At 44.6% G+C, this 27937-nt stretch overlaps 2 protein-coding genes across 3 annotated transcripts; one reads left to right on the top strand and one right to left on the bottom strand.

Moving 5' to 3' along the window:
• Positions 1-3720: 3720 nt before the first annotated feature.
• Positions 3721-10968, bottom strand: PLPP7 (phospholipid phosphatase 7 (inactive)). Its single transcript, XM_026685741.2, has 2 exons — positions 10284-10968; positions 3721-6377 (listed from the first exon to the last, which is right to left on the bottom strand). The coding sequence occupies exons 1-2, from the start codon at positions 10732-10734 to the stop codon at positions 6013-6015; spliced, it is 816 nt and encodes a 271-aa protein (XP_026541526.1). The 5' UTR covers positions 10735-10968; the 3' UTR covers positions 3721-6012.
• Positions 10969-15576: 4608 nt separating this feature from the next.
• Positions 15577-27937, top strand: FAM78A (family with sequence similarity 78 member A). 2 transcript variants are annotated; one of them, XM_087944185.1, is made up of 4 exons: positions 15577-15673; positions 16052-17663; positions 19419-20217; positions 27304-27937. In XM_087944185.1, exons 3-4 carry the CDS (start codon positions 19880-19882, stop codon positions 27830-27832), a joined length of 867 nt encoding a protein of 288 aa, XP_087800311.1. In that variant the 5' UTR covers positions 15577-15673; positions 16052-17663; positions 19419-19879; the 3' UTR covers positions 27833-27937. The 2 variants fall into 2 exon arrangements, with proteins under 2 accessions (XP_087800311.1, XP_026541536.1); XM_026685751.2 differs by having other exon boundaries at positions 16048-17663.

Genomic DNA, 27937 nt, shown 5'->3' with positions numbered 1-27937 from the left:
CGAAGGGAGGGAAGGCGAATGACTCCAGCTTTCTGCATTCGAACTGGGCTTTAGCCAACAAACTATGATTCATCCCATCCTGGATTTTCTTTTCTACAATTACACATATTCCGTAATGCAAGAATCTCTTGCTTTTGATAGATCACAAACAGCGATCTACAGAGAGCCCAGATCCTTCATCTTTGATGCTCGGAATTGGTTTATGCTACGCATCGTCTCTCAGCCCGTTACTATGAATGTCATATTCTCCAGAGATCTATATATCTCCCAGGCAACCCATCAAACTCAGGAGAACAAATAATACCTAATATTTTGTGCGAACACGTAGAAGAGAGAACAAGGGGAGATGCGCGCCAGAAAACAATTTTTAAAATGTGCGCTTTTTATTTGCTGTATGTGTGTGTATAAATAATATTCGTTGTAACACTGCGCACAGGATATTGCTTTGTGAAATGGGCAACTATATAATTTTGATAAACAATAAATACTTTAAGAAATATGGCATTTGAGTAATATTTAAATAGTGTGTATATTACATATCCTAACAATATTGAATCTGAATAATATTTAAATCATGTATGCTATATACTTTAACAATACAGAATTTCAAAAATATTTAAATTAGTGTGCACAAAATACATCCCTTAACAATACACAGTTTAAATGTTAAGTCTGTAATGCACTCTTTGACAATACGCGATTTAAATATATAAATAGTACATATGTCCATATTTTAACAATCCATAAATAATATTAAAGAGTGTGTCCATCACATTTTCATCATCTATTTAAATCAATATGCATATTCATTTAAAGCTGTGTCCTTCCCAAGCAGCAGAAGAAAAATAGTAGGATAATCCGCTATCTCCACAAGATGGAGTCCTTGGAAAGCCGAAGAGCCAATATTAAGGCCAGATGACCAAGGAAATAATTGTCCAAGAGTTGGATTTAGGATGCAGAGTTTATAGGAAAGAATCATAGGATGATAGAGTTGGAAGGGACCTTGGAGGTCTTCTAGTCCCGCTCAAGAAGGACACCTTATGCCATCCTAGACAAATGGCTATCCAGTTTCTTCTTCAAAACCTCCAGTGACGGGGCAGCCACAACTTCTGGAGAAAAGCTGTTCCACTGATGAATTGTTCCCACAATCAGGAAATTCCTCCTTAATTCTAGATTGGATCTCTGTTTGATAACCATCCACCCATTGCTTCTTGACCTGCCTTCAGGGCCTTTGAGGAATAGGTCGACCCCTCAAATATTGGAAGACGGCTATCATATCACCCCCTAATCCTTCTTTTTGTCAGATAAACCTTGTTCCCTTAACAATTCATCATCCGGAGCCTTTGTCATTTTTATTGCTCTTCTCTGTACACTTTCTAAGAAATTAGAATCTTTTTTTTTTGCATTATGAAGACTGGAACTAGACACACCATTCCAAGCGTGGCTTCACCAGTGCTGTATAAATTGGTGCTATCGCTTCACCCGATCTTGAAATTATCCCTCTGTTGATGCAACCTGAGCCTTATGCCTCCTCCAGGGTTGGATCAGAATAACAAAACAAAACAGATAAATAGAAATAACAGCATTGGAAGTAGCAAGGAGCAGAGTCTATACCACATTCCTCTTTGCATCTTTGCGAGCTCCTTCCTGTCACTGTAACTTCTCTGACGCTTCCAAAATAAAAATTCCAGTTTTATGCTGATTCAGGCTGAGAATTTTCCTTGCTCAGCTGGCTGCAAACTTCTACCCTTTTGCCAACCGCTTTCTGCTTAATTGGCAGCTGAAGAAAATGACCATCTCAGAGCGCTTCACCCAACGTATTATTTTTTGGGGGCCAGCTTGGCATCCGTGCTGGCCGAAAGGACACTGGTCAAGGAGGCTGAGAGCACTGCAAGAGGAGCTGGCCCCCTGAGTTCTACTGCTTCTCAGATCCTATCCGTCCTCCTTACATTAGTCCTCGGCTTACGATCGCAACTGAACCACAGACTAAGCAGTTGTTGAGTGAGCTTTGCCCCCGTGTTAAGGCCTTTCTTGCTGCAGTTGTTAAGTGAATCATTGCAGTTGTTCAGTTAGTCACATGAGCTGTAACCATCAGAGGAGAACGCTGTCATTCCCCTTAATCAAGCTTTTGGTGACCAATTGTTCATGCTTAATTTTCCCATGTTCATGTTCTACTCGTGTTTTGGTCTGTGACCGCAAATAAAGTATTATTATTATTATTATTATTATTATTATTATTATTATTATTAGTATTATTAATATGAGACAGTTGCCAAGTGTCTGGATTTTGATCAGGTGACCAAGGGGAAGCTACAATGATCATAAGTGTGAAAACTGGTCATAAGTCACTTTTTTCACTGCCATTGTCCCCTTTGAATGGTCTTTCTTTCTCCCGTTTTGGTGACCTCCAAAAGTCTTGTCAAATTATTTGGTGTGGTGCTGCACTCAACAAATCTGCACCTTAGAGGTGAATAATAGCCCGCCTGAGCTTTGCCAAGGCAGTTTCACGATTCCTTCGGAGCCCATCCAGCTAAAATTAAAAGGCATCCAACACATTTTCTTTTCTTTTTCTTTTTTTTCAAAGCATTGAAATCGCTTCTCTGCTGCCTGAATTTTCTTACCGGGGTTCCTTTGAAAGAAAGATCAAGAAAATGTACACGGAGTCTTTTAATGGGATGTTGGTTCTTTTAAATCAAATTATGCAAGGGATGTTGTCATGGTCGCTTTTCAACTCAGCGGTGTGCTGCCTATCTGGGCTAATGGCTGGATAGGAAGTAAAAGCATGAAGTGCTAATTAAAGTATTAAAACCCAACCATCCAAAAGCTCATTAAATGAGAATGCATTAGTAAGAAGTAAAGAACAGCGTCTATTAGATTTTGGATTCAGCCGGAAGCCTGTTGCAGAAGCAACATTGAATCTGTAGTCTGGATTCCCAGCTGGAACTGGTCAGCCGCTGTCCAAGGTGCTACTTCCTTGGACATTGAGTTGATCTTGCCTTGTTTTCCAAAACTAGGATTAAATTCTTGCTTAGGTCACAGGTGGGAAACCTTCCCAAATGCCAAAGGACTAAAATCCCCAGAGTTTGGGGGAGTTATATTTCACTGACCAGGATGATAATATGATGATGATGTTATCCATCCAGTCGTGTCCAACTCTTATCAATTCTGTGGGCCTTGTCTCTCCATATCTTTCGATCTGGCACTTCTTCGAGTTGCTCTATGGTCTGGCTGGTGTCAGCTTTGATGGTGTCCAGCCACTGTGTTCTTTGGCCTCCTGCTTGTTTTGCTGAGCATGCAAGACTTCAAAAGTTTGCAAAAAACAAACAAACAAAAAACAAAACACCCAAGTGGACCTTCATCCATAAATACATTAAGAAAACAGAGGTGTTCGGTGCATGGTGATCATCTAGAGTTTGTGGAATCATGGAATCATACTATGTCTAGAAGGGACTTTGGAGATCTTCTAGTCTAACCTTAAGGAGGCCTTATACCATCTGAACAAATAGTTGTCCAATATTTTTTTTCTTGAAAACCTCCAATGATGGAGCACTCACAACTATAAGAGGCAAGTTGCTCCATTAATCATTTTCACCAATTTCTCCTTACTTCTACACTGGGTCTCTCTTTATTTCTCCTTACTTCTACTTTTGAAAATCTGAAAAAAATTGTGTGCCTCAGCAGTTAACATTCAAATCAAATGAAATCGAATCAAAGCTCAAGTCAACGCAACTCAAAACTTTATTAAGATCATAGACCAGTATAACCAGTTCACATTAATGTGGAGAGCTTAGGGCCCCCCAGTTAATTGGCTGGATTCAATTCAATTAGATTTAATTACATTACCTTCATTCAATTTGCCAAGGATATTCCCCCCTCCCAAACCCAGCGACCACAGAAAATTCAGATGCTCTTAGATGGATCTTTGAAACTCATCAGCTCTGAGGATAAAAGAATTATAACAGAGTGTTATCCTTCCATCTGCAGCAGTTGCTATGGAGATGGAAGCAAAATTCTTCCCTTTTGGAGGCAAAGTGTAGACCCACTGATGTTTTTTGTTTTTGTTTTTGCATCTCCATGAGGCTTCAATCTTGTGAAAAGCCCTGCCGGGTCAGATCAGTTGCTATACGGTGACCCTCAAAACATCCATCGTTCTCCCATCCAAGCTCTTTTGACTGAATATCAGAAGGAACAAACAAGACCAAACTTGTCAGACTCTTTATTGCAAATTAAATTCTAGCCCCATTAAGTGATTAAAAACTCCAAAGATCGTTAGAAGATCCCTATGATGTCTCCTCTTCTAGTTCATCCAACGTAGCCATATTTACCTATAAGCTGTCCTTTCATTGGTCTTCTTGACTCTCTTAAAAAGTCAAGTCACTGTTTTGTTCACCCCAATTTTAGCCTCACACTTTCTCTGTGAGGTGTGGGGTGGTGGGCTACCCCTATAGCACTAAACTATGGTTTGAATAAGCAAGTCAGAGAGGCCTTCTTTGCAGAAATTTTTCCCTGCGTGAACGATAGAAAAACGTTCGTTTGCTTAAATGAATTCTACGCCAAGTCTCCTTCAACTAATATTACCACATAAACCACAGCTTATTCATTTGACTCATCCCTTGGTGGTAAAGTCGAGTTGACAATTTCACCCCCTTCAAGACTTAGCTTGGCTTTGATTGTGCCACCTCAACCATTGTTATTCTGGTTTATGGCTTACCATGAACCTGACAACCAATGGTGCAACAAACCACATTTAAGCACAACGTGGGAGATCAACTTTTTACCCTGAGCTCAGACTTCTGTCTTAAGTAGAGGTTCTTCAGCCTTGGTAATAACCAGGGAGATGATCTTCATCTCCCGGAGTTCCACAGTCAGCCTAGCCATTGTTGAGAATTCTAGGGGTTGACGTTCCCCTTGAAATTCCCAAGATTGGGAAACATTGCTGTAAATCATAAATTAGTGGGTTTGACTTCTGCCCAATGGGTGAATCCAGCCACTTTATTTTGCAAATCAAGGTTTACCTTGTGAGGGGGGGGTCCATTGTGTGTGAGCTTGGCTACTGACTTGTAAACTTGACAGCTAATGATGCTTTGAACTGGATTACGATTTCCACCTTAGTCTACCACCTTATCCAGGCTCTCTTCATGGTTCCTGAATTTTTCTTGACTAAGAAATTGGCAATAAAACAAGGGAAAATATCTAAGAGGTACAGAACGCTCTTGTGTCTTTATCAATAATTTATAAGGCATGGTGTAGGTTTCCCCCCGTGGTACATTGTCCAAATGCATTAATTTCAACTTCTAGAATTCGCCTCCCGGAAGCTGAAATCCACCTTTCTGGAAAGGGGGCTCTTGAGCTCCCAGAATTCTCAGTGTTGACCAGATCACTGGTGGGGAACTCTGGGTGCTGAAGTCCACCCTTGTTGAAGATGCCATTTCTCTCCCGCAATTCTCTCATTCTGACTAGGGAATTCTGGAAACTGATGTTCATACATATGGATGGTGTCCAAGTTGGGAAAGAAGGCAGAGAAGCTGGGAGGTCCAAGAACAAGAGTCACAACACAACTGGTGGACACCTCAACTTGGGCAAGGAAGCTCATCCTGTATTTCTCAACTGCCATTGAATTCTACAACTGTCTCCAGATTAAAAAGCAAGAGCTATTGTCTCAACAGCCAGATAGCAAGAGAGAAAGCAACGTTATCCTTGATCCTTGGATTTGCTTTCTGGTTGGAATCACGGAGGGAAAAAAAACCAGCCACATATCAATCAATCAATCAAAAATCAATCTCAATGATTCCCAGGTGAGGTTACTACATGAGACGGGACGGTCTCTTCAGCTTCATGAGGTTCAGATCCATCACTTAGAAGAATAAACTTCTAAGAAGAAGTTTGAAGAACTTCTAGAAGAACAAACTTCGTGGTTCTCTTGTAAAACATCTCCTTTTCGGAGATATCTCTTGCCTTGTCCGGGTCTTCAAACAGAAAATGAAAGGAAGCTGATGAGGACATCTCTCCTCTTCACCACATAGAAATCAACATCTGGCACGTGTTGGAGGACATCCAGAGACTCTCCACCAATCGGAACTGGATGTAACCAAAGACAAACCCAGACAGGACATCGGTGACATGGTGGCGTCCCACCATGATTCGGGAGAGTCCCACTAAGAAAGCCCAAAGGATAAGAAGAATGCGGAGGGGGACTGCTAGAACCAGGTGGTTGAGGAAGAACTTGGACACCATAGCAGCTCGGCTGGCGTGACCAGCAGGGAAGGCGTAGATATCCATCGTCAGATAGTCCAAAATGCCCGGGCTAACATCATAAGGACCTTTCCGCTTCGCCATTTTCTGTAACCCGGCTACAATTATGATGTCCAGAAGCAGAGCTAGAGGATGGAAGAGAAAGAAAGAAAGAAAGAAGAAAGAAGAAAGTAAGAAAGAAGTGGGAGGAAGGAAGGAAGGAAGGAAGGAAGGAAGGAAGGAAGGAAGGAAGGAAGGAAGGAAGGAAGGAAGGAAGGAAGGAAGGAAGGAAGGAAGGAGAGAGAAAAAAGGGGCATGAGCACAACGTTAATAATTATATACAATTTTATAAATATAAATTTCTTTATTAAATAAATAAAACATTTGTTTGTCCTAATGCAATGAGGGGATTTGCTCCAAGTCACCCAGCCAGTGTTCACATCTAAGACATGGCTAGAACTCACAGTCTCCTAGTGTTTGGCCCAAAGTCACCCAGCTGGCTTTCATGCCTAAATCAGGACTAGAACTCATCATTTCCTAGTTTCTAATCCGGTGCCTTTAAAAAAAGGCCATACTGCCACAAAAAGTCAGGGAGGCAAAGCGATAGAAGAAGAAAGCTGATTTATGAACACATTCTGCAGAAAATATTATTCTGGGTAATTCAAAGAGAAGGCATCAATCTCTCTCGTCCAAAGTGGAGTTGTGAGTTACGCCACAATCTAGCCAGGGATTCTCCCTTCTTCTAAAATGCCATGTCCTTGGGGGGGAAAAAAAACACAGTTTGTATATCTGAACTAGATACTTTAGCGCGGCTTCTGCCCAGATTTCAGGAACATTCATCCATACAAACATGTGCCAACAAAAGATCATGTTGCAAATAAGTTGGTTTCCTGCAGAGCCTTCTCAGCGCAAATCCAATTTGGAAATTACTGGGAGCCCAGAATAGCCTCCGCGGTTCCCTTTGCATCACATTTGAGAGATGATAACCCTCGAAGAAGGAGGTAGCCCAAACAGAGCTCTTGGGAAATTCACGAAGTTGTTTGTTTGCTTCTTTATTTAGTATTTATTTGGCAACCTTCAGGTGTTTGTGCATGTATGTCTTCAGATGGCTGTTTTAACAAGTGAGCTATCTATAATCCCTATCAAATCTCTATCATCCATCCATCCATCTCTCTCTGTGTAATCTCCCTCTATCTCTCTAATAGGCATTCATCTATTTTTTCCTAATATCTCTCTCTCTAATCTCTATCCATTCATCCATCCCTCTGATCACTTTCTCTAATCTCCATCTATCCATCTATCCATCCATCCATCCATCCATCTATCTGTCGGTATCTCTGTCTTTTTCTTTCTTTCTAACCACCCACCTATCATCCATCCATCCATCATTTATCTGCCTATCATCTACCTTCTTACTTCTACCTATTTATGTCTATCAATCTTGCCTGTATCCACACAATCCCTTTCTATCATTCTGAAGTTTTCAACAATAGTAAGAACTAGTACGAACCAAAGTGCAACGAAAAAGAAGAAATAGAAAGGAAGACGTCAAAAAAAGAAGCTAAAACTACAAAAAAAGGATAAGAAAAGTAGAAAAGAGAAGGCATTAAAAAAAAAAAGATAGAATGAAGTGTCTTCCCATTTTCTTCTGAGCAATAATAAGTAGAAGGCTATTTTAACTTCTCCTTCTCTCCGGTTGCACCTGAACTCTCAGTCATCTAAATCATAAATCACAAGTTCATTTGTTTTTCTTTTTTCTTTGCCCAAAAGGTCTAAAGGGCTTCCCAGTTACTGATAAATGTAGATGTGCTGCTTCTGTCATCAGACCAGTCCGTTTAGCAGTTTCAGCAAGTTTGGTCCTCTTCCATTGTAAGGATTGCCAAATCGTTCCATCCTTCTGCATAGATAATTTTGTGACAGTTATTATATAAAAACAGCCTGGTTTTTTTTTCCCCCTCAAAAGGCTGTTAAAAATACAAATGGAACCAAAGCAGAATTCTTTGCAAAACAGGAAATGTTCTGTTCATCTTAAAGTGAGATGTGCACCACATCACACATCTGCTTGGGGGAAATTCTCAACTTAAACATTGTGCTTAGCTAGAAACACTTGAGTTGCCCCATGCAAAAATTGTTGCAACCTCTAACCTTCATGAATCTCTCTCTTATCTTTTTTTAAGATAGGAAGGGTGAGTCAAAGGCCTTCTTACACATTGCTCAAAGAGAGAGAAAGAGAGAGAGAAAGAGAGATCTGATTTGTTGCAGAGCAGGCTGCATGATCCTGAAATATTCATAGGCGAGGTCGCCGAGCTATGGAAGAATATTTATTTTTTGAGCAACCTGGCCTCCAATCTTGCAACAAAAAGCCCTCTCCACATCCTTGGAGGCCTTGGATTGTCTTCAAGAAACATCTTGAATATGCACTGCCTTTTTTTTTTCCCCCTTCCCCATCTTTCTGACCCTGTTGTCGGTTTAGATTAGAGAGGAAGCTCACAAGTACAGAGTGCTCTCTCTCCCCTGGGTGTGTTTTCAAAACCTTTCCCCCCACCAAAATATTATCCAATTTCTTCATCCTCAGGGTCTTAAAGGAGAAAATATGGAGACTTGGAAGATAATAGAGAGGCAGTTTGATCAAGGGGTTGAGGCACCAGGTCAAGAAACCAGGAGATGGGGAGTTCTAGTCTGTCTTAGGCACAAAAACCAGTTGGCTGACAATCACCAGGAGACTGGGAGTTCTAGTCCTGCGTTTAGCATGAAAGACGGCTGGGTGACTTTGGGCCAATCACCAGGAGATGGTGAGTTCTGGTCCCATTTTAGGCATGCAAGTCAGATGATGCTTTCTCTCGGGCCAACCTACCTCACAGGGGTTGTTGTTGTGGGAGAAAATATGAGGAGGAAGGCTATATCAGGCTGCTGGAATTATTTGTAAAAACAATAAAGGCGGATACAAATTAAATAAATAAATAAAATAATAATAATAATAATAGTTTCTCCAAGGGCCTCGTCAGGTTGATTGAATCACAGAGGTATGTTTTAAAATCTTCCCTTCTGGAATGGTTTGGAGAAACCTTGATTCTCAGGCCTGATTGGTCTTACCTGGAAGAATTGACGTTCTGAGAAATTTATCTCCAGACAAGTGAACTTTCACCTTTTTTTTTTTGTTTGGAGATAATTTTCTTTGAGAAATTAATTTCCTGATATAATGTCCCTGAAAAGGGAAGTTCTACAGACGTATCCCAATCAAGTGCCAACTTTTCCTTAAATAAAACGAATTTTCAGCATGTTGTGGCCGTGAACTGTATTTAAACCAATGCTTTCCCACCTGGTTTGGAAGTTTGCTTCAAGTTTTGACAGCTGGGCCTAGGATGAATTTATTTGGAAGACACAGGATTGTGGGAAGATGAAGGTGAAGTTTTTTCCACAAACATCAAATGGTATTCCCTGAGAATCTGTTGATCCTGGCAGAATTGAACTACAGTATGAATCTTTGCTTGTTTCTGGCTTTGCCAGGGATCTCTGCTGCTGGAGTACTTCCAGGTTTGATTAGTACACCCATTTCACAGAGGAAAGACTGAGTTTTAAAATAACAATGCAGCCTGTGGTTAAGATGAGGAAAATAAAGGAGTAAGAAAACAGGAAAGCAGGGGGGACAATGAGACTTTTGTATAGGATTGATTGTGTAGGAGAAACAGGAAAAGAAGATGACCGAATCTCATTTCATAGCGTTAATTATGTCAGATAAATAGGAAAACACAACAAGATGGTGGAATTTCGTCCTGTAGTAGGATTGAGTTGGATAAATGGGAAAACAGTGAGAATTGTGGGATTCCATCCAATAGGATTAAAGGAATAGAACAGCAAAACAACAAGAATTACGGAATTTCACTACATGGGATTAATTGAGTAGAATAAATAGGAAAACAGGGAGAATTGTGGAGTTTTTTCCTATAGGATTAATTGAGTAGAATAAATAGGAAAACAGGGAGAATTACAGAATCCGGGGTGTTTGAAGGAAAAAAGGAGGGAAGGCCCAGGAAAGAAAACTCTGAACTCACCCAAGAGGAGGTTGAGGAGAACCTCCTGGCCAGCCAAGGTGCTGCTTTTGACCAAACAGACGAGGGTGCCTGCGATCCAAGGAATACCGTGCCCGGTGATGCCAATGAGGCTGACCATGGAGCGGGCATTGCCCCAGGCTGATGAGTTGCTGGCACAGACCCCCAGCCGCTTGGAGAGGGAAATGTCAATGGCCAGCAAGGAATTGTAGGCGATGTCTTTGAAAGTGGGGTTCAGCTGCATGCAGTCTTCTTCCGGCAGCTGCTGTGACGGGCGCTGCTCCTTGGACCCCTCGCTCTGGGACGGGGCAGGGCCCCCTTGGCTGTTCGCCCTCCGGGGGAGGCTCCGAGGCTCCTGGGTACTTTTCAAGGGCTGGTTGAGAGAGAGGAATTCGGTCCGGTACAAGACATTGTTCCTTTCCCGGGCCCTGGCTCGGTTGGAAACGGCTGGCATGGTGGCACGTTGTCTCTGAGGGGGAGAGCAGAGCGAGCCCCCTCCCCTCTTCCCTTGCTTCTCCCCTGCTTAAGCCCGGGATAGCCTTGGCATCCCCCCTCCTCAAAAGTCATGAGGTTGAGAAGCTGACCAAAACTCTAAATATAGACGCTCCCCCCCTCCACGCCGCTGGAGGGGGAAACCCGCCCGGTGGCCATAAACACGGGCTTTCCAAGCCCACCAAGCTTGGAAAAAGGAGGGGGAGGGGGAGGAGGGAGAAGAGGAGGAGTGGGGAATCATTGACAGCTAAATTAGCCACTCTGGCACCTGAGAAAGGCCTGGGCATCCAATGGGCAGAAGTAGAAGGTGGGCGGTCAATCAACACGAAGGTTTGGTTGCTTTTAGCCTGCTCTCTTCCCCCACTTCCCCACTCCTTCTTCTTGGGGGGAGAAAGAGATGATTAAAAAAGGAGGCAAATGCCACTCTCCCCCCAACCCCTCTTGCAACTTCCTACACCCCTCGGTGCCTCTTGGGCACAGGGGGCTGCAGATCCCATCCTCCCAGGCTGACGGGGCTGGGATAATGGGTTCTGGAGTCCAGGATGAGGGTGGAGGGTGTTGGAGAGGAGCTGTCTGGAGGGATTCTTTTCTGAGCTGCCAACAAGCTGATGAAGGGCCGCAGAAGGGAAAAGGGGGTTTTGCAGCCAGTTATTATATTTCCCCCCTCTGTGTTTTGTCTGTTTCCATTGCAGCTTTTAAATTAGATATGAATGGAAAGGAGGAAAATCTCATCCGCTGTTTTTTTTTTTTTTTTGCTGTCAAGGAGCAGTTTTGTTTGTAAAGGAAGGAAGGGAGAGAGAGAAAGAGATGGGGGAAGGAAGGAAGAAAAGGAAAAGCAGAAGAAAGGAAAGCGGGAAGAAAAAGAACGGAGGGAGGGATGAAAAGCAAAAGGAAGGAAGGAAGGAAGGAAGGGGAAGGCGGAAGAAGAAAGGAAAAAGGAAAGAGGAAGGGGGAAAAAGGAGGGAAGGAGGAAGGAAGGAAGGAAAGAAGAAGGAATGGGGAGGAAGGAAGGAAAAGCAGAAGGGGGAAGAAAAGGAAAGGAAGAAGGAATGGGGAAAAGAAGGAAGGAAGGAAAAGCAGAAGGGGAAGGAAGGAAGGAAAAGAAGAAGGAATGGGGAGGAAGGAAGGAAGGAAGGAAGGAAGGAAGGAAGGAAGGAAGGAAGGAAGGAAGGAAGGAAGGAAGGAAGGAAGGAATCTGCCACACAGCATTATGATTTCAAAGTGCAGATACTAACTGATGATCCATTTAGACCAACTTCACAAATCTAATTCACCAGCTCAGGTCAAGGCCGAGAAACTGCATCTGCACAATTTATTCAAATAATGCAAAAGTGTTTTGTTTTCCTTTTGTTCCATTTTGAGTGAAAACCCACAATAGCATCTTGGACAATTCCCAGTATACAAAATTCCAGGCTTGGCTGGATTGGCTTTGTGGTGCCCGGGGCTTTCCCTATACCCAGGGAAAACGGCTATTTCAGTTACGCAGGTGAACTGTTTTGGATGAAAACACCTGAGAAGGAGGGTTTTTTCCCCCCTATGGACTTGCCTGTTGATTTTTTTTATCCTGCGCACCAAATGTTCCCACCCCGGATTTCAAGAGACCATCGGGACTGTAAGAGAAACACAATTTCAGGATGAACCTCTGCGCTCAAAACCGGTCTTGAGTTTGGATCTTTAAGTGTTGTGGGATGCCAGGAGTTCTTCTATAGCGTTTGGGGTGGTTTTTATTTTACGATGGCTTTAGGCTTAAGATTTTCTCTGCTCACACCCACACTAACCATAAACAGGTAGTCCTTGATTTAACAACCGGTCCATTTAGTGACTGTTCCAAGTCCCTTTTTTTTCCAGGGCTGCTGGAACTTTGAACCGTCATTAAATGAATGGTTGTAAGGATTAATTGATAGTTTTTAAAAAAAGTGGAAAAACTGGGAGTTGAACCTGGAGATTTTACAGCATGCCAAAGATTTACTCAGGGGCCCAACTACGGTTTCCTGGTTGACATTTCCAAACCGTCTCCAAGGACAGCCCCAGAGAAAGCTCGCTGCAGTAGTCCAGCCAAGACATTCCCCTGACGGAAAAATCCAAGAGTGAGATTTTAACCATCCTTGCTTTTTCTTTTTTGGCTTGGGGTCCAAAACTCATTCTGCAAGTGTGGATGGATCGGGAAGCATCTGGCGACCAAGTATGTAGCGTGTGCCTCTTCTAGCATGGTTTGCTCGTTCGTGTTTCTATACAGAGCCAAACACAAACTGGGTTTGTCTGGCTGTCGCACTTCTCAGTTCAGATTTCCAAGGTGGCAGAGACAGGCTGTCACCACTGCGGCCTGGGTTCTATTTTGGTCCTGCAATCTGATCTCTTGGCCCAAGTCTATTTTAGCACCTTGGACAATTCCCAGGATACAAAATTCCAGGCGCATTCGAGATTCGCCAACCGGTTCCTTTCGGCCACCTGAAACCAAGTTAGTTGGTAGCGGTTGGAGGACAAAGGGGGTGGCAGGTGGGAGAGAGGGGGGGATTGTAAGAAACTAAGTTCTAATTCCATGTGTTAGATTACAGCTGTAATCTCCAGGCTGCCGTGTTACAAAAAACGTAAAATAAGAATAAAATCCTGTGTGCTGGAGAGAACAAACTTTCTCAAAGATTGACCATAGAGGTTTAAATCATTTTTGACACAGATCACAGAAAAATGGGAGTCTCCCCTATCTCCGTAGACCTTTAGAAAATCTGCAAAATGTTCTTCGGGGAATGGTGAGTGGTGGGTTTGTGTGTGGATTTTTTTTTTGGTTTTGTTATTTTTAAATTGGATACCCTGCAGGGGTAGAAATCCTGTTGTGCTGTATTTCTCTTCCTATTTTACAATATTCTTTCTGTGGGTTTAGAGAATGTATGTTCCTTAAAGTTCTATCCAGCTAAAGCAGCCTATAGATAGATAGATAGATAGATAGATAGATAGATAGATAGATAGATAGATAGATAGATAGATAGATAGATAGATAGATAGATAGATAGATAGATAGATACCGTGTTTCTCATATAATAAGGCTGGGTCTTAATTTTTTTTGAGCCCTGAAAAAATGGCTAGGCCATCTTTTCGGGGGTGACTTAATTCCCCCCTTGCATCTTCGGGCGGGCGGCGACGGCTTGGATGTTGACCTCGGCATTGGTGGGGCACTTCGTATCGGGGTCAACGCAGGCAGCACCATATCCGGGTGTGCAACAAAAGTACTTCCTAACGGCAAGCCCTCCCACCATTCCCCCATTTCTCATGTTTTAATATAGGCCTTAATTTGGGGGAGGGGCTTAATTTCATTTCATGCCTATAAAACATGATGGGAATTCCTATTGGGGGAGGCCTTATTGTTGGAGAAACAGGGTAGATAGATAGATAGATAGATAGATAGATAGATAGATAGATAGATAGATAGATAATCGATAGACAGGCTGGGATAGATAGATAGATAGATAGATAGATAGATAGATAGATAGATAGATAGATAGATAGATAGATAGATAGATAGGTAGGTAGGTAGGTAGGTAGGTAGGTAGATGATAGATAGATAGATAGATAGATAGATAGATAGACAGACAGACAGACAATAGATAGATAACTGGATGGATACATAGGTAGAGATCATAGATATACCGTAGATAATAAATTGAGGGTAGATAGGCACACAGAAGATAGGAAAGAAAGAAGGAAGGAAGGAAGGAAGGAAGGAAGGAAGGAAGGAAAGAGAGAATAGATAATGACAGATGATAGAGATAGACAGACAGACAGACAGATAGACAGAGATAGATAAGTAGAGTAATTCCTACATAATTCATACAAGCTAAGTTCCTTTGCTGCATTTGGAAACTAACCAACAAGAGAAGCAACCTAGAACTTAGCAGAAATGTCCCAACATTTAGAACTTAGCAGAAATTCACCAGTGGAACTCCTTGGCTCCAGAAGTCATGGGCTCCTTGGCTCCATCACTGGAGGCTTACAAGAAGAAACCGGACAGCCATTTGTCTTAAATGGGACAGGCTTGAGCAGGGGGTTGGACTAGAAGACCTCCCAGCTCCCTTCCAACTCTGCAATTCTGTAGATCAGAAAGCAAAGCCACCTGGCCTAAGCCCAACCAGGGGGGGTAGGATGGATGCGCACCACCCTCTGCATGCTGCATTTGTGCGCGCAGAGGGTTTTGGGAATGCTCTGTAACTTCTGCATTGGTAGAGGCAGATTCACAGCTGCTTGTCCCCAGGACCAAACCTCTCTTGGATGAGTCTTATCTCAACCGGCACCTTTCAGCCTGGCTTCTGTGCTCCAACACCAGCTTATCACCGGGGATTCAGAAGACCTTAAGCTACCGAGGCAGGTCACTGTGAATCGTGAAGGGGGCGGGGGAAGGGGGAGAGAGAATATCCTTTTAGCTTGTCTTGCTTGCTGCCAACAGTACATCAAGAGATGGAACTGGGCCAAGGTCATGCAGCCAACCGTGGGGCACTAGGACCCAGCCATCTCTTAATCCCACACCAACACCACACAGCCAGGCACCTCGGGGTTGCACACATCCGCAGCCACAACTCGGAGGCAAACTACACCGCCACCGCCACAAAAGATAACAAGCTTTATTCTACAAGGGCGATGGAGGGGGACGCTAAAGCGGAATTCAGACTACAATACCCAGCATTCCTCAAACTTGGAAAGCCACTGCCTGGCGCTTTCAAAAGTGCTGCAGATGGGGTGGGGGGGGAGAAAGGAGAGAGGGAGGGGGGGAGGTTGGCCGTCCTCCTGTTCGGGATTCCGCGTCAGGGCGCCCAGCCCCAGAGGGGGGCGCCGCGTTGGCGTTCAGGACGGACTGCACCTATCAAGTTGCCAACGAGGATAAAACAACCTGCTCGCTTACGAGAGGCCCCGAAGTAGTCAGATGATAGATAGATAGATAGATAGATAGATAGATAGATAGATAGATAGATAGATAGATAGATAGATAGATAGATAGATAGATAGATAGATAGATAGATGATAGATAGATAGATAGATAGATAGATGATAGATAGATAGATAGATAGATGATAGATAGATAGATAGATAGATAGATAGATAGATAGATAGATAGATAGATGATAGATAGATAGATAGATAGATAGATGATAGATAGATAGATGATAGATAGATGATAGATAGATAGATAGATAGATAGATAGATAGATAGATAGATAGATGATAGATAGATAGATAGATAGATAGATAGATAGATAGATAGATAGATAGATGATAGATAGATAGATAGATAGATAGATAGATGATAGATAGATAGATAGATAGATAGATAGATAGATAGATAGATAGATAGATAGATAGAGAACAGAATAACTGAGTTGGAAAGGACCTTAGAGGATGGATGGATGTAGGTAGGTAGGTATGTAGATAGATATTGTTTTTTTCTTTTGCAAAAGTTTGGTCGCCGGTGCAGCCCATGAAGCCCAGGTAGGGGGGGAGGCGGACTCCTGCCTTTCACCCCCGCTCGCCTCTTTGCCCGCTGCCCGCCTAGGGAAGGAGGGCAGGGAAAGCGGGCGAGGCGCGCAAGCAGGGCGCAAAAGAGCCTGCCCCCCAAGCTGCCGGCCCGATTCCCTGGTCCCCGAAGCAAGAGAAGGCGAGGGCAAAGTCATCGGGCCTCAGGATTGCAGCGCGCACCTGTCTAGCGCGCGGCTGGGACGAACGGGGTGCAGCCGCCGCCGCCTTTGCGCGGAAGGTGGCTGCGGATCCAAGGCAGCCGGAGCCAGACGCGCGGGCTGCTCCTTGGGGAAACAAGGAGGGGGGGGCATTCCTTCCTCTCCCCAGAGGGAGGGGGTGGGGTGGCCCAAAGGACGACCTGCTTATCCGGGCGCCTTCCTCCTCTCCGGCAGCCTTGAAAACAAAAACAAAAAAAGCGGAAGGTGGCGCGGTCGGTGCGCAAGCTTGCCAGAGCGAGGCAGTCCGGAGATCCCCGGAGCTGGAGCAGGAGGAGGAGGAGGCTGCACGGGGCTGGATGAAGGGCAGCTTAGGGACGAGCCAGCCAAGCCAGGGAACTGCCCGCCCCGCGCCGCCGAGGACCCTCTCCGCGGCCGGCGGAGGCGGTCGCAAGGCGAAGAGGAGCAGAAGACGCACCGGCGCGCGGGTCCTCGCCAACAGCCAAGCTTCCTTGCGCCTGGCTCCCCGCCGCCGCCGCCGCCGCCGCCGCCGCCGGGGCTGGCTAGACGCTGCAAGGCAGCAGCAGGAGCAGCAAGGCAGAGGCCAGCGAGGAAGAGGAGGCGAGGAAGAGCCCGGCGCCTGCAGCTTTCCAGCTGCGGCGTTGGTCGGGTGGGAGAAGGACGCGGAGACGCGCAGAGAGACGGAGGGCGAGGAGGAAAGCGCCGCCGGGGAGGGGGCGCCAAGAGGAGCCCTGCACGGCTGCTGGTCGCCGGGGGCCGCTCCCCCTCCACCACCACCTCCCCAGCCCCTCTTTCAGGTGGGGGCCCCCTCCGCGGGGGGCGGCGGCGGGGGAGAACGTGGCGGGCGGCGATTGTGATGTGCGCCGCGCGGTCACCAAAGGCGCGATTGATGCGCAAGCGAGTGGAGGCGCTGGGGACACACTAGGGCGCTCAGCAGCCGACGGTAGGGAGCCAGCGTGGGAGCCTCAGACCTGGTTTTTTGGGCGGGTGGGGGTTTTTAAAAAAAAGAGAACGAGACAGAAGGGGCGAAAATAATAATAATAATTAAGAACCCGCCAGAGAAGGAGAGAGAGAGAAGGGGGTCCCCAAAAAAACCCCAAACCAACAAACCAACAACAACCCACGAGAGAGAAAAGTTGAAATCAAACTTTTTCCGCCTGGCCTGCCAGCACCCCGACTTCGCTTTTGGAGCAGATCGATCGCGTGGGAGATTTAGGTGGGTAGATGCTGCCTCCGAAAAGAAAACCACGCGGGACGATTTCGATGAACGTGTAAATTGCCTTTTTTTTTGTGGTGGTGATGGTGGGAAATGGGGTGGAATTGTCCACTGGTGATGGGGGACTTGGTGAAAAGCTGGATATTTCAGAATCTCTGGAAACTTTGAAAGAAGGAGGTGAAGATCATTATTACAATGATTAACACTATTCCTGCCCAAAGGTAAGTAAAGGCATGAAAGACCCTGGCAAGACCTCATCCTGGGCCAGAAGGAAGCTAAATTCTGAATCAATGGCTCTTGAGAGGAACGGTTTGCATCCATTCTCTCTCTCTCTCTCTCTCTCTTTTTTTTGGTGTGTGTGTGTGTCCTTCCTACCATTTTACGGATGTGACTACAGGAAGGAAGGACATGTGTGTGTCTGTTAACTTAAGAACTCTTTGGAGGGCTTGGTTGGCCTCGCTAAGCTTGTTTCTAAAACAGTGTTTGTAACCTGGACACTTCACAGCAAACCCACAAATTGTGACCCACCTTGAAAACTAGTGCAGATTGTACTGACAGATTTGGAGAGTCTAAACTGGACTTTGGATGATTAAAACTCCTGTAAGTTTTAGCAGCCTTTATTGATTGTGGCCCTAATTTCTCTCTTTCTTTCTCTCTCTCCCTCTCCCCTCTTTTGTCTACTATCGATCTATCATTCATCATCAATTATCTATTCTATCTACTATCTCTGTTTCCCTCTATCTATCATCTATCATATCTATAGTGCTGTAAAGCACTATAAAGCGGTATATAAGTAAGTCTAAGTGCTATTCCTATTGCTATTCCTATCTTATATCTTATCTACCCATCTATCTATCTATCTATCTATCTATCTATCTATCTATCTATCTATCTCTAATCTCCTTATCTATTTCTTCTAGCTGTCTGTCTGTCTGTCTGTCTATCTATCTATCTATCTATCTATCTATCTATCTCTATCTATCTATCTATCTATCTATCTATCTATCTATCTATCTATCTATCTATCCATCCATCCATCCATCCACCCACCCACCCACCCACCCACCCACCCACCCACCCACCACCCACCCATCCATCCATCCATCCATCCATCCATCCATCCATCCATCTATCTATCTATCTATCTATCTATCTATCTATCTATCTATCTATCTATCTATCTATGGGTATCTCTCTATCAATCAAATTTATTTGCCACTCATCTTATGGTTCAGGCAACTCTTTAGCCAGGAATTAGGTACTGCATGCTAATATATACCACACATTTCCTAATATTTCCACGTGGAGCTCATCTCTTCTTTTCCATTACAGTTACAAAACAGGGCAAACTTTAATTATTTAATTTAATTTTTATTGAATTCATTTGAATGCTAATATTCCTTCGTGCAATGTTTTCAGCTTTTATTCTGTTCTTTTTACGTGTGGTAAGCTGCTTAGAGTCTCCGTTTGGCGAGATGGGCGGCATATAAATTTTGTAATAAATAAATCTGCAGGGCCAGAAAACTGTGACTATTTATTGAGCTATTTTTGAATGGTGCTTTTTTTTTTTTTAACACCTGGGCAAATGTTTTTTAGTAGCTGAAAAAGAAGATAAATAAGAGACAATGGGTTAAATATGCCCAAACTGACCAATTTGGGTTTTTGATTGAATGATGTTTGGGGAAAATAAAATCCCTTTGGCTGTTTCAAAAACAAAATCGAGTTAATGCTTTTTTTTTTTTTGCTTTCCTGAAGGGGAAGTTATGAATGAATCTCCACCAGGAAGCGAAAACTTGAAGCCGTCAACGAGAAACTAGAACCTCGAGCTGAAAGAGACACATTTATTCTTCGCCTTCATCTTGTTTTAAAAGATTAAAACCAGAATAGAAAGATTTAAAAAAAACAAAAAACACAACCCAAAGAAATTTATCAAAGGAAATATAAGGCCAGTTGATTGTAACTCACTGATCAAGGAATCGAAGCCAGCTGGATTTACACACACACACACACACACACAGACACAAAATCAAGGAAAAGTGGATTATTAGCCTTGCCTCTCCTCCCTTTGGAGGAAAAGCCGTGGATTTGACTCAGTGGCACAGAGAAATTTAACCCCTAGGGCAAAAGGAAAAAAAAAAGGAAAGAAAAGAATTTGATTTATTCAGCCTGCCAGAAACCGGTCGAGGGCTTCTAAATGAGAATGCATCTTCTATCCTATGGATATCAGTTTTGAATTGACCGATGAAGAGGACTGCTGGTGCCTTCTGGCGATCGTGCTGGTACTTTGGGCCATGGGCTGTATCCAAAGCATCAGCTGCAAGGCGAAAGGCTTTCGGGAGAGCATCACTGTCCTGGAGATCAAGACCTCCATTGACCCCATCCCCACCAACATCGACGAGTCGTCCAGCGTGGTGTTGAGGTACCGCACCCCGCATTTCCGCGCTTCGGCTCAAGTCCTGTTGCCTCCCGTGCCCAAAAAGGAGACCTGGATTGTAGGCTGGATACAGGCTTGCAGTCACATGGAGTTTTATAACTACTACGGCGACCATGGCATGTAAGTGACTTGTCTTTTTGGGCGGGGGGAGGGTCTGGACTAGCACTGTTGCAAGCCAGGCTGCCTCTCTGCAGGGTTTATTTATTTATTTTTTAAATTTTGCAGGATTTATAATTTTGGATTTATTGAAGGGGTAATGCAGTGTTTCTCAGCCTGGCTAATTTTAAGATGGATGGAGTTCAATTCTCAGTACTGCTGAGCCAGCATGCTTTAAGAAAGGTGGACTTCAGCTTCTCAGAATTCCCCAGCCAGCATGCTTTAAGATACATAGAGGAATGCTTTCCGGGGAATTCTGGGAGTCCAATTCCAGCCAGCCTAGAGCGACTAAGATTGAGAAACACGGATTTAACCCATGAGATGCTGCAAATATATTCATTTACACATATAAACTAACTTTACTTAGGGGCAGATTTGATTCCCACAATTCCCCAGTCAACATGCTTTAAGATGAATCGATTTCAATTTCCAGAATTCCCTAGCCAGCATGTTTTAAGTTGAGTAGATTTCAACTCCCAGAATTCCAGAACTAGCATGCTTTACAATGGGTAGATGCCAACTCCCAGAATTCTCCAGTCAGCATGCTTTAAGATGCATGGACTTCAACTCCCAGAATTCCCTGGGCAGCATGTTTTAAGTTGAGTAGATTTCAACTCCCAGAATTCCAGAGCTAGCATGCTTTACAATGGGTAGATGTCAAATCCCAGAATTCTCCAGTCAGCATGCTTTAAGATGCATGGACTTCAACTCCCAGAATTCCCCAGTCAGCATGCTTTAAGATGCATGGACTTCAACTCCCAGAATTCCCCAGTCAACATGCTTTAAGATGCATGGACTTCAACTCCCAGAATTCCCCAGTCAACATGTTTTAAGAGCTAGCACGCTTTACAATGGGTAGATGTCAAATCCCAGAATTCCCCAGGCTAAATGCTTTAAAATGCATGGGCTTATCAGAATTACCCAGCCAACATGCTAGGAATTTTGGGCAGTTGAAGTTCACACAGCCTAAAGCATGCTGGTTGGGGAATTCTAAGAGTTAAAGTCCACCCATCCTCAAGGTGCCCAGTTGTTGAGAAACATTGGCCTGGCGTATTGTGCAAACCCAGAGGAAATGTAGATTCAGTGTGTGGAAAAGAGTGTGGAGGGTGAGGGAACAACAGAGTTTTGCACCATCAACCTATTGTCATGTTAACTTCCTTTTGGTTAAACACAAGAAACCTCTGGAGAACCAATTTGACTGAGAATCCAAGGCCTGTTAAAACTCACAACTGTACAACAGCTGCTCTTTCCTTCGAGCAGCCCTGCGTGCACACGCGCTGGGCACAGGCTCCTCGGGGGCCTCCTCATCACTGCTGCCAGCCTCCACAATCTCCGGAGGCAGCACTCCACTCCCTGATGGTCCTGGCCCCATCCCTGCATCACACACAGGCCCCTCACCTGAGTCCTCACTCTCAGCTGTCCGCACCTGCTTCTGGCGAACCATAACAGCTCAAGGCAGGAGACTCCATCCCATTCTGGACAAATGGATGTCCAGGGTTTAGCCTCCAGTCCTCTTATTTTTCTTGCTCGCCTCTTCTTCCTTTTGTGTACATGGTGGTGACTGGTGACCAGAATTGGATCTGGTTGAGGTTGAACTTAGGAGTTTATGGCACTCAAAGCCAGATCTAGCATCAGCCAAGGCTCTAGTCCCTTGTGATGCTGAATTAAATCGCCCTGGAGATGAAGGAAACGCCTTATCATTGCCCTCATAAGTGCCCTTGTGGGCACTCTTCCAGCCTTATCTCGTTTTTCAGCTCAAGATCGTCTGAAGCGCAACCATACTTAGCTTACTTGGTCACGCTCAGGCATGGCAGGAATGCTTGAAGTCCTTGACATCTGGCTGGCAGTTAACACAGGAAGTAAAAGAGGAAGCTTGCTTCGAGTAGACCAGCCTTACCAGCCCAAGAGCAGAAAGGGAAGTTCAAAACAGCAGGCGTTAAAAAGAAACAACCATCTGCAGAAGAAGATTAGGCCCCTTTTTTTCCTGTTTAAATCTGGCCTGGTTTTAAAAAATAATAATGATGTTGAGACTCTAGAAAGAGTGCAGAGAAGATAAATTCAGACGATTAGGGGGCTGAAGGATAAAACATACAAGAACCAGAGGTGGGTATTCAGCAGGTTCTGACCAGTTCTGGAGAACCGGTAGCGGAAATTTTGAGTAGTTCGGAGAACCAGCCAATCCCACCTCTGACTGGCCCCGCCAACCCCATCTCTTCTCTGCCTCCCACTGAGTCCCAGCTGATTGGCTGCATCTTCTTTGGTTGCCCTACACAGGAGAACGGAGCTGGAAAGCAGGCTAGTGGGGTGGGGAGGCAATGGGATTTTGCAGTAACCTTCCCCTGCCACGCCCACCAAGCCACGCCTGCCATGCTACGCCCACAGAACTGGTAGTAAAAAAACAACAACATTGAATCCCACCACTGAAAAGAACGGTTGCTGGAACTGGGTATGTGAAAAGAAGGACCAAGGGGGACGTGATAGCGGTCTTCCAATATCTCAGGGGCTGCCCCCAAAGAAGAGGAAGTCAAGCTGTTCGCCAAAGCCCCTGAGGGCAGGACAAGAAGCAACGGATGGAAACCGATCAAGGAGAGAAGCAACCTAGAATTAAGGAGGAATTTCCTGAGAGCCAGAACAATTAATCAGTGGAAGAACTTGACTCCAGAAGTTGTGAATGCTCCAAAAATGACTGGGCAGCCATTAGAAGACCTCCAACATCCACTGAAAACAGTGATTTATATGACCAATCGTAACAACCATTTTCAGCATCCCCAAGGTCACGTGATCTAAATTCAGAGACCTGGCGACTGACTCATAGTTACGTCCCCGGGGGGGTCAACGCCATCCCCTTTTGAGACCTCCTCACAAGCCAAGTCAGTGGGGGAAAGCAAGCCCCACTCCACAAACGTGTGGCTAAACTCAACGACGTGCACGCGATCCACTTAACAACCGTGGCCAGGAAAGGTCGCACAATGGGTCAAAGCTCACTTCACCGATGCCTTGCGGAAGGGTCCCTGTTTGTCGTATAGGTTCCTGTTTGGAGTTGCACATACCCTGGGGAGGAAATGCCAGAATAATCACCCAAGAAGGCCACGCCATCCTTCCAGGGGGGCCCCCCTTGGTCTCAGCCACGGCCAGGCCAAAGGGTCATTCAGAATCCCTAACGAGACTTCCTAAATTTGCAGAAACAGATGAGTTTGGAAGATAGGAGAGCGAGCGAGGGGCTTTTGCTTCCGCCGATGTGCATGCAAGGCACAAAGGAAGTCGGTTAGCAAATAGCATGGCTGGCTCTGCGAGGGCTTATGGTAGGGTGGACCCAGCTGTTTGGGTTTTTTTTTGTTTTGTTTTTGTTTTATTTGAGCGAAATAAACCAAGATGCTCCTTCTTGGAGGCAGCTCATGTTCGCTTGCTTTCCAGGCGGCAAACCCACCGATCCCCATCTGCAGGTCAAGGAAAGTCACCTGGCAGGGGCCGAATTCAGAGGGTGGGCACGGCTAGGAGGAGGGCTGGTTAGCCGATGGCCACCCCTTTCCTGACCTAAGAGGTTGGACTGAAAGGCATCGGCTTTCGTGGAGCAGCACGCCTCCGATGCTCAGACGGAGTTGTTACTTATTTATTTGGCATTTCTTTTATTTATTTAGCAGGTTGCTTGCGGCAGGTCACGGAAGCTTCTGCCTTTCAAATAACACCTGACCGATATATATATATATATATATTTACGTCCCTCTGGTTTTGACACACACTCTTTGTCTCTCTCACACAACACACAGACACAAACAGAAACAATATCTATCTCCACCCACCCACTCATCCATCAACTTCATCTCTCTCTTTCTCTCTAGCTTAGCTATCTACAAACCTTTCCTCTGTCTGTCTGTCTGTCTCTATCTCTCCATTCTCTCTCTATCTTCCATCTATCCCTCCCTCTGTGTCCTCTTTCTCTAGGTTTTAAGAAGAGATTGGACAACCATTTGTCTGAAATGGTATAGGGTTTCATGCCTGAGCAGGGGGGTGGACTAGAAGATCTCCAAGGCCCCTTCCAATTTCTATCCTATCCTATCCTACCCTAGTCTATATTCTATATTCTCCTCTCTACTCTTCTCTGCTCTGCTCTGCTCTACTCTCTACTGTACTCTATGTTCTATTCTACTCTACTTTAGTCTACTCTATATTCCATATTCCATATTCCATATTCCATATTCCATATTCCATATTCCATATTCCATATTCCATTCCATTCTATTCTATTCTATTCTATTCTATTCTATTCTATTCTATTCTATTCTATTCTATTCTTCATTATTCTATTCTATTCATTATTCCATTCCATTCTATTCTATTCATTATTCCATTCCATTCCATTCCATTCCATTCTATTCTATTCTATTCTATTCTATTCTATTCCTACTCTACTGTTTTATCATCTATCTATCCTCTTGTGATTATGTTTTTGTAACCTTCAGTTGGGCAAAACGATGCATCCCAGCACAGCAATTTTCAAATTTAATTTCACTAAATTACGGAACGAGCCCAAAACTTGGGATCATGACTCTTGTGGGATTGAAATTTGGCGGTCCTGATTGTCCTTTTCAATGCTCCCTGCCAGCCTCCTACAAGGGAAATCAACGGGGAAGCTGTTGGGAAGTCAGAAATTTGCTCTTTAATGGCCCAGGCACAATCATTCTGTTTCTCTGTTTAGATAAGGAAATATCTCTGAAATAGTGACTCAACAAGTCATGAATTCTCTCCTGTGTGTGTGTATGTGTTATATAATATGTAGTGTGTATACAGTATGTACATATGGTTTGCTTTTAATTTAACTCTTCTAAAAAGTAACAGTGGTCCAGTATTCCTATTGCATTACATCCTGGTTTGGCTGATTGATTATACGCCATCATATTCTGGTTTTCATTCCTAGTGACTGCGTGGATAGATTTTTTTTTCCTACAATCTATCCCTAACCTGCTCTTTCCAATTTCATGCTTTGGTTAAACAATGCTTATTCAATAAACCTCAGCTGGTTGGTTGGATTGACAAGCCAGCGAAGCTGCAGTAAACCACGATTTTCGAAAACACGGGGCAGGCTTGCCTTGGTTTGTTTGTTACGTAAACAAACACAAACAAATGCGGAACTGAAACAAGTAAACCACGGGATTGGTTAGCATTTTGCAGAAAACTGGGCAGCATCTCTATCTAAAAAGAGATCAGCATGGATCAGAGGCAGGAACTGAAACAGGAAGAAAACGTCAATTTTCAAATTAGTTTGGGTCAAGAGATGCAAAAAAACAGGGGAGCATCTGAATTTGCAAAGGCCTCTCTTGATGGTTTTTTATTTTTATTTTTACCTTGCTAGCAAACTAGGAGGGCAGCTGCAAAGTTTCTGGTCCCAGTTGCAGTTGTGAATCAAAAACTTTCTGTAAATATAGAGTCATCCTAACGTAGTGGCCGTGTTCGAACAAGCTAAGCTCTTTGGCTGCATTTGGAAACTAATCAAGGAGAGAAACAACCTAGAACTAAGGAGGAATTTCCTCACAGTGAGAACAATTAATCAGTGGAACAGCTTGCCACCAGAAATTGTGGCTGCTCCATCATTGGAGGGTTTCAAGAAGAGACCTGGACAGCCATTTGTATGGAATGGGATAGGGTTTCCTGCTGAAGCAGAGGGTCAGACTAGAAGACTCCCAGGGTCCCTTCCAAGTCTGTTATTCAGTTATTCCAAGTCTTCCAGTTTATTACTTTTTCAGTCGAAATTGAAAACTGGATAGAAAACTGAATGTAGAATGAGGATCCATCCTGGGAGCCTTCCAGTACATCATTTTTTTCCGTCCACACTCAAAGTGTCGCTTGCAACCATGGGGCACGTATGTGGTAAAGCTTTTGTAAACTGTTGTCCTTTAAAATAAATGAAAGTCTGGTGTTTAGTCATCTGGGAAGCTATTTTGAGGTTGTGATGACGAACGGAGAATCGCTCCTTTGTAAGACACATCGCTTGGCTTTCAGCCACCCCTTTGGATGGCTGTCAAAGAAGATTAGGGAGGTCGAGAAAATTGGTCTATCAGTCACTGCAGGCTACAGCTAGTTTGACTGTAGTTTGCTGAATAAGCCACCATTGGTGGTTTTGCTCCATCCATTCAAGGCACAAGTGAATCAACTAGCAGTTCCAACCAACAGTTAGAACAATTAATCGGTGGAACAACTTGACTCCAGAAGTTGTGAATGCGCCAACACTGGAAGTTTTTAAAAAGATGTTGGATAACCATTTGGCTGAAGTGGTGTAGGGTTTCCTGCCTAGGCAGGGGGCTGGACTAGAAGACCTCCAAGATCCCTTCCAACTCTTGTTATTCTATTCTATTCTATTCTATTCTATTCTATTCTATTCTATTCTATTCTATTCTATTCCACTCTACTCTACTCTACTCTACTCTACTCTACTCTACTCCACTCCACTCCACTCCACTCCACTCCACTCCACTCCACTCCACTCTACTCTACTCTACTAGATGCTTAGGATATTAGCCAATGAGTGTTAAGTCAAGATCGGGTTTCTCATCTAAGACAGGTGGACTTCAACTCCCAGAATTCTCCTCTGATGACAGGAGGATTCTGGGAGTTGAAGTCCACATGTCTTAAAGTTGCCATGGCTGACAAACATTGATCAAGATGGCCCTTCAGGCTCAAAGTTAGCATGTCTCTCAAAACAAATTTCCGTTGCTAAGCAAGACAGTTAAATGATTTTCCCCTCACCCACTTTATGTCCTTCCTTGCCACGGCTGTTAACTGAATTGCTTCAGTTGTTAAGTTAGCAATGCGGCCTTTAAGTGAATCCAGCTTTGACGTCAGAGGTCGCCAGAGGGGATCACGTATTTACACAGCCGTCATAAATACGAGTCATTTGCCAAGCATCTGAATTTTGATCACGTGAACATGGGGGATTCCTCCCAAAAAACTAAGCCCAACCACATAGTTTCATAGCGAAGCCAGTGGATCGAGCTAGTCCTAACTTCTAACTACCTTCTTCCACCTGGTCCTTCTTTCTCGCTTTCTGCCACCCAGGTCAAGTTGGGAGCTTCCTGACCTCCTGGAGGGCACGATCCAAGCCATCAGCGACTCAGACGGCGTCAACTACCCCTGGTATGGCAACACCACCGAGACCTGCACCGTCGTAGGTCCCACCAAGAAAGAAGCCAAGTTCACCGTCAGCATGAATGACAATTTCTACCCCAGCGTCACCTGGGCCGTCCCAGTGAGCGACAGCAACGTGCCCAAGCTGACGTGCATCCACCGAGACCAGAGCTTCACCACGTGGCTGGTGGCCACCAACACCACCACCAACGAGATGGTCATCCTTCAGACTATCAAGTGGCGGATGAAACTGGGTATCGACGTGGAGCCCAGCCATCCCCTCGGGCGCCGGGCCAAGCTGAGGGAACCTTCTGCCCAAGAGCAGCCCCAAATCCTCAGCAAGAACGAGCCCATCCCACCCAGTGCCCTGGTCAAACCCAACGCCAACGACGCCCAGGTCCTCATGTGGAGGCCCAACGACGGGCGCCCCCTAGTGGTGATACCCCCAAAGCGTCGGTAATTGGAGCCCCCCCTGTGGCAAGGGGGGTAGGGGGGAAACAAGAGGAACGGAGAGGGGGGAAAAGAAAAGAAGAAGAAAAGAAACACTTCGTATTTAAGAGAGAGA

The sequence above is a fragment of the Notechis scutatus genome, chromosome 15 (assembly GCF_049901735.1).
Source record: "Notechis scutatus isolate UNSWTSFEM ecotype Mainland chromosome 15, rNotScu1.2, whole genome shotgun sequence".
Lineage (NCBI taxonomy): Eukaryota > Metazoa > Chordata > Lepidosauria > Squamata > Elapidae > Notechis > Notechis scutatus.
The sequence above is the reverse complement of the archived record's forward strand: the minus strand, read 5'-3'. Positions and strand labels throughout refer to the sequence as shown.